The sequence below is a fragment of the Drosophila miranda genome, assembly GCF_003369915.1.
Source record: "Drosophila miranda strain MSH22 chromosome Y unlocalized genomic scaffold, D.miranda_PacBio2.1 Contig_Y1_pilon, whole genome shotgun sequence".
NCBI lineage: Eukaryota > Metazoa > Arthropoda > Insecta > Diptera > Drosophilidae > Drosophila > Drosophila miranda.
The window spans coordinates 2,054,216-2,059,785 of NW_022881603.1; the positions used below are offsets into that span (position 1 = coordinate 2,054,216).

Genomic DNA, 5,570 nt, shown 5'->3' on the forward strand with positions numbered 1-5,570 from the left:
TCTTATTTTTCAGACAGTTCCAGACAAATTTGGCTTTTTTCCGAATAAAAAAAATGTAAATCTAAAAAATAGAGAGAATAGATGTGCTTCCAACAGCTGATTCGAAAGGAATGAGATATCCCAAGGCTCAAGCTCTGGCAGGGAAACATTGCCAACGCCTGCTGAGATTCGAGGAACTTATGAATTTCCGAACAAAACGAAGAATAGGTCTCCGAAGAATAGGTCTCAAATCGAGGGAAGTATTCCACAGACATACATTTATATTTCGCGTAATCAAAAGAAACAAAAGATTTATCCCTCATCGGAATCGGATTGATTTGTCGGCTTGAGGCTGCCAAAGACCTTGGCCGGTATGGCCTTTTGTTCGAAGCGCAGTTTCTTCATGCTGAGGCCCTCGTCATCGGTTTTGGTTGTGGCCTGGCCTGCCTCGGCCTGGTCTCCACTCGGCTGCTGCAGGTCCTCCTCCTCATCGTCGTCGTCGTCCTCGCTGTCGCCAATATCAATCTCATCCGGATTGACGACTGTATTTTCCTTGCCCTTGGCCCCGCCCTGGGTCTCGCCGCGCACAAACATGATATTGGAGGCAGCCTTCTCGGCGGGCTTCTGCTTGGCCTCGGCCGCGGCCTGGCGGGCCTTCTCCTCGAGCAGCCGCATGGCATCCGGTCCGGAGCCAGCACCAGCATCGGCAGCCACACCATTCGTGTTCGTGTTGACAAACTGGGCAGCCATCATGTTGACCTGAGTGTTGTAGGTGGCCTGAATGGAACGTTTGATCCGCAGCATTTCACGCATCGTATCCTCGTTGCCATGACGCACCTCGAACTCCTTCCAGGTCTGCCAGAAGTCCGCCGTGATGCGGGGATCGCACACCTGTTGGGACAAAGCAGAAGAGAGCTTAGAATATTGACGATCCAACGGTTAAATGTCGACTCACCTGTGAGCAATGGGCGTAGATGGCCCTGGCTCGATCCACCTAGCCCAGCTTCGTCTCCAGCTCGGCGAATTTGACGCACATGTGGCGCATATGCTGCTCGTGCAGAGCCTCGATGGCCTTCTCGTAGATCTCCCTGGTGCGTGGCAGGCCGTAGATCTCGGCGGCCTTCTTCACGAATATGTTGTACATGTCGAACATCTCCTCTTCCTTGACGGCGGACGTGGCGCGATCGTACACGGACATGGCATGCCGGGCCAAGCCGTGCTCCTCCTCCAGCTTCGCGTAGAGCTGGTAAAAGTACTTGGATTGCTCAGCGGGTCACTGATCCAGGCACTGTTCGAAGAGGTCGCGGGCCCGCTCCAGCTTTGTGCCCCAGTAGCGCGCGAGGAACTTGCTTAGATACGAGTTCCAGATGTCGTACACATTCGGCCACTTAAACAGGGCAATGCCCTTCTCGTAGGCCCGATAGGCCTCCTGGAAGTAGTTGTGCTCTTCGAGGAACATGCCATAGTTGATGATCACCTGCGGCGTGCAGATCTTCAGGTCGACCTTGCAGGTCTTGAAGGTGCCAAAGGACTCCTCCAGATCGGCGTACATGGACCACACCTTCAGGGATCTGTGGAGGCGCGACTGCACTGTCTCCGAGTCGTGATACGCCACCTTCCGCTTGGGCACGCCGTGGCACGTTGCATCAGCTTGAGGGCAGCCTCGAACTGCTACTGGCGCAGCTCCATCTCCGCCCACTCGCACCACACGGCGGCCAGATCCTCCACCTTGACGTACTCCACCTCGGTGCCCGCTCGAAGACCACGCGGGCGTCCTCCACCTGGCCATTGGACTCGTACAACTTGGCAAACTCCACCCAGAGGGTGTGCAGCTTTCCCACCGCCAGCTTGGGCTGGACTGTCTGCACGGTGTAGGTGTTGATGATCTCCGTGGGCTGTTCACTGTTCAGCAGCAGCAGACGCCTCTCCATGAGGTATTCGAAGCGCGACAGGCGCAGCTCCACATCGATGTCGTCCTCCTCGGTGGCCCCCTCGTTCTTGACCACCTCCTCCATGCGCTTGTTCAACGGCAGCTCCTCGAACTGCGCAAAGCTGGCCTCGCAAAAGGGCTCTGCTGCCCCAACAAAGGCCAAAAGACCGAGGACCAGGGGGGGCAAGGAGACAATAGAAGCCAAAAGATTAACAGAGGCGAGTGAATTCCGTAAATGTATATAAACGTTATTGCGGTTCACATTTTGCACTTTCGCTCAATTAACTCAACTAATTGACATTTGAAAATACATGCGGTGAAAGGAAGTACATATGTACACATGTATGTACATGTGCGTCCGTAAAGGACAACAGCAGGAGATAATTATAAGTGCAGGAATTTTAATTCAACCTTCAACCTCAGCCTTTGCATGGCTCTGGAGCTCGAAAGTGATTTACAAGAGAAGCACTTTAGTCGGAAACATAAACATTCATTCCCCACCTCTTCACAGCACTTGACCAGAAACAACAGCAACAACAAAAATTACAATTATAAAGGGAGTCTGGGCGTGGCATACACTGTCAAAAAAACAATTTACGAGAATAAATAATTAAACCCATTTTCATATACGTTTCTCCCGATATTATTCTCTAAATTGAAAGAAAACAACAGGCATATATTTTCATTAGATTTGAACTGAAAACCTTTTCAGATAAGCCGAAGTTGACTTTTTCGGTATTTTTCGTTATTTTTATAGTCCTGTTTGCCTTTAGTATTTTCTCCTATAAGAGAGATGATTCTTGGTAAAAGTTTACCCCCTTATTTGCCTCCATACTAAACATAAAGCTAACAAAATGCTATCGATCTATTTTGTTTTATATCTTTTTAGTTCATCGCCTATAATCGTACAGCAAAGAAAAACATAAACAACATTTTCTTACCTTCTTCCTGGTTCTTCCGCTTTTGCTGCATTCTCTCTTTCTGTTCTTTCCTTGCCGTTTCCATTCTGTCGTTATATTAACACACACACACACACACACACTATTAAAAAAAAACAGAAACACAAATGAATTTTATAATTTATTCATATTTTTCTTTCCGCGATCGGCTCTTTTTGTGCGCGAATAATCCACTAATTTTTCCCGCAAGACGCACTTAGCACCAAAGACGCTCAGCTACAACGGTACAACAAATGAAACGAGAAGGCAGCAATTTTTGGTCGAATAACAACAAATCACCAAAAAAAACGGGACACGTTGACATATATATGTAAGTATATGTTATTCCATTGATTGTATTTATAATCCTATTAAATTAGTGGTTTAAGTTAGTGGAAGGCGCGGCTAAGAGGCAACGGTACAGCAACTGGAATTTCCAAGCAACTCCACTCAACGAAAAGAAGGCGAGCGAAAGAGAATTAGAAGATCACGCGATGCGACGCTCCCAATGCGAAAACCGAACGCATCGCTGTATGCGTGTGCATGTGGGTGCAGTTGCGGTTTTTGGCTGTGCATGTGAGAGCTCTATGTAAAGCCTCTGTAAGCAATAGCAACGCAATAATGAGCATAAGTATAGATGCTTGAGCGTTGAAGTGAAATGATGAACAGAAGAGAGGAAAAGTAAAATAAGCGGCTAATTCCTCCACCATTTGTATTGCAAAAATGTTTTTCGAGGTTTTTAACGAGCCCGATTTGTAAAGACCCCACCTAGGCCAGATTTGCCCTATATGTCATGTATATTCTCGATTTATAATGAATCTCAACAATAAAATGGCGACCTTTTTTCATATTTTATGTGGTTCTTTTCATCCTTCAATCAGCATGGAAGCTCAATTGTAAACTCTGGATTAAAATTGAACAATAATAAAAATGTGTTCGTGTAACCTCTTGGGGTGTGCACCTCTTGGCAATTTGCGTGAAAATGTTGTGGGGTGGTGGTGGAGTACTTCAATTAACAACAAATTTGGAACGCGGAACATTAACAAAGGAATTGTGTAACGAACATAATCAGATTACTTGCCGTCGGGGCAAGCCATCTGAAACAGAAACAGAACGATGGTGCGAGTGGGACGGCCAGTCATGCGGTCCTTCAGCAAATATGGGAGCGGATTGTAGCGCGTCAGCATGCCCACGTTGCGGATGTCCAGGTGGGCCCAGTCGACGCACGGCACCAGCTCGTGCAGAACGGCGGCAGCGATGCAGCTGGAGGCGGGGCCACGTCCGCGGGTGCTGATGTCAAAGGTCTCGTTCGGCATGATCAGCTCCTTGAAGTAGCGCCACAGGGGCAGACGCCAAACGCGATCCCCCGTAAGGGGACCGACCTTCTCGAACTGCTTGTAGACGAAGTTCGAATTGCTGAATTCCGGAGGGCATGTTCTCGCACAGCGGCAGCAGTGCCGTTATGTTTAGGGGCAGCGATAGGCCGGCGACGGCTCGGATGACGCCCACGCAGGCGGCTGCACCGGACATGCAGCCGCGGTACATGGACAAGCAGTCCTTGGGACGGAGGCAGAGGCCCCCGCTGTTGAATGTGATGCCCTTGCCCAGCAGGAGGATGGGCTTGTCCTCGGGTGCGGTGCCGCAGTAGGCGATTTCCAAGATGATCGGCGGCTCGCAGCTGCCCTTGGCCACCATCAAGAAGCTGTTCAAGATCTTGGACTCGATCCAGTCCATGCTGCGTACCTCCACGGATACCCCGCAGTGGCACAGGGCATCCACCGTTGACTGGGCGAAGATTGTGGGCGTCATCTGATTGGCCGGCGTATCGGCCAGGCGACGGGCCAGGTTCTGCGATTCGGCCTTGAACAGGCCCCGCATCCAGGCATCCGAGTCGGTACAGCTCCAGTTTGGAAATGAGTGTGCGGTACCGACGGCGCTTGTTGGTGTTGTAGCGCCAGACGGCCAAGGCGCTCCCCTCGGCCGCCTGCTCCGCATACTCCATCGACTCCACGAAGACATCTGTGCAGCCCTGCAGTTGAAGGGCACGAGCCCCCACGTCGGCAGCGACGCTAGCGTTCTCCATTCCCTCGTCGATCATCTCCAGGTCGTTGAAGCCGGCCCCCTCCTGTCCCACGCCTACCACGGCCACCGCACGGAACTCCGCATCCACGTTCATAAAGACACGGCCTTTTCCCAGCTGGGCACTCAGGCCCGTCTCGCGTATTAGATCAGTGATCTTGCCCTGGACGCGATCGTCAAACTTCTCGCCGGATGGTGTCATCTTGGGCTGGCGGTCGCCCTTCTTGGCGTACACGCCCACCACAACGCCTTTGATCACCGAGTCACATTTCTCGGCATAGTGCCGTCGCTGTTCCACATCTCTGCGTCTGGCCAGGAATGTGTGCTGGACACGCCTGCACAGGGCATGCATCAAGCGTACAGACTTCATCGCTTAATGATAGTGACAGTCCCTCGCGACAGGTTACGAAAGTTCTCTTATTTTTCAGACAGTTCCAGACAAATTTGGCTTTTTTCCGAATAAAAAAAATGTAAATCTAAAAAATAGAGAGAATAGATGTGCTTCCACAGCTGATTCGAAAGGAATGAGATATCCCAAGGCTCAAGCTCTGGCAGGGAAACATTGCCAACGCCTGCTGAGATTCGAGGAACTTATGAATTTCCGAACAAAACGAAGAATAGGTCTCCGAAGAATAGGTCTCAAA

General features: G+C 50.4%; 1 protein-coding gene and 1 pseudogene across 1 annotated transcript; both read right to left on the reverse strand.

Moving 5' to 3' along the window:
* Positions 1 to 230: 230 nt before the first annotated feature.
* On the reverse strand, positions 231 to 2,938 carry LOC117191193 (annotated as a pseudogene).
* A 982-nt stretch (positions 2,939 to 3,920) lies between these two features.
* LOC117190175 (cytosol aminopeptidase-like) lies at positions 3,921 to 5,296 on the reverse strand. Its single transcript, XM_033395237.1, has 3 exons — positions 4,845 to 5,296; positions 4,357 to 4,747; positions 3,921 to 4,238 (listed from the first exon to the last, which is right to left on the reverse strand). Exons 1-3 carry the CDS (start codon positions 5,294 to 5,296, stop codon positions 3,921 to 3,923), a joined length of 1,161 nt encoding a protein of 386 aa, XP_033251128.1.
* Positions 5,297 to 5,570: the final 274 nt, after the last annotated feature.

Bases quoted from the DNA above. Each gene is read 5' to 3' on its own strand.
- LOC117190175 (XM_033395237.1), bottom strand. From the start codon at position 5,296: ATGAAGTCTGTACGCTTGATGCATGCCCTGTGCAGGCGTGTCCAGCAC. The intron at 4,748-4,844 runs GTATGCGGAGCA...TCCAAACTGGAG, and splicing joins GTCTTCGTGGAGTCGATGGA to CTGTACCGACTCGGATGCCT. The intron at 4,239-4,356 runs GTGGGCGTCATC...GTCTACAAGCAG, and splicing joins TGTCCGGTGCAGCCGCCTGC to TTCGAGAAGGTCGGTCCCCT.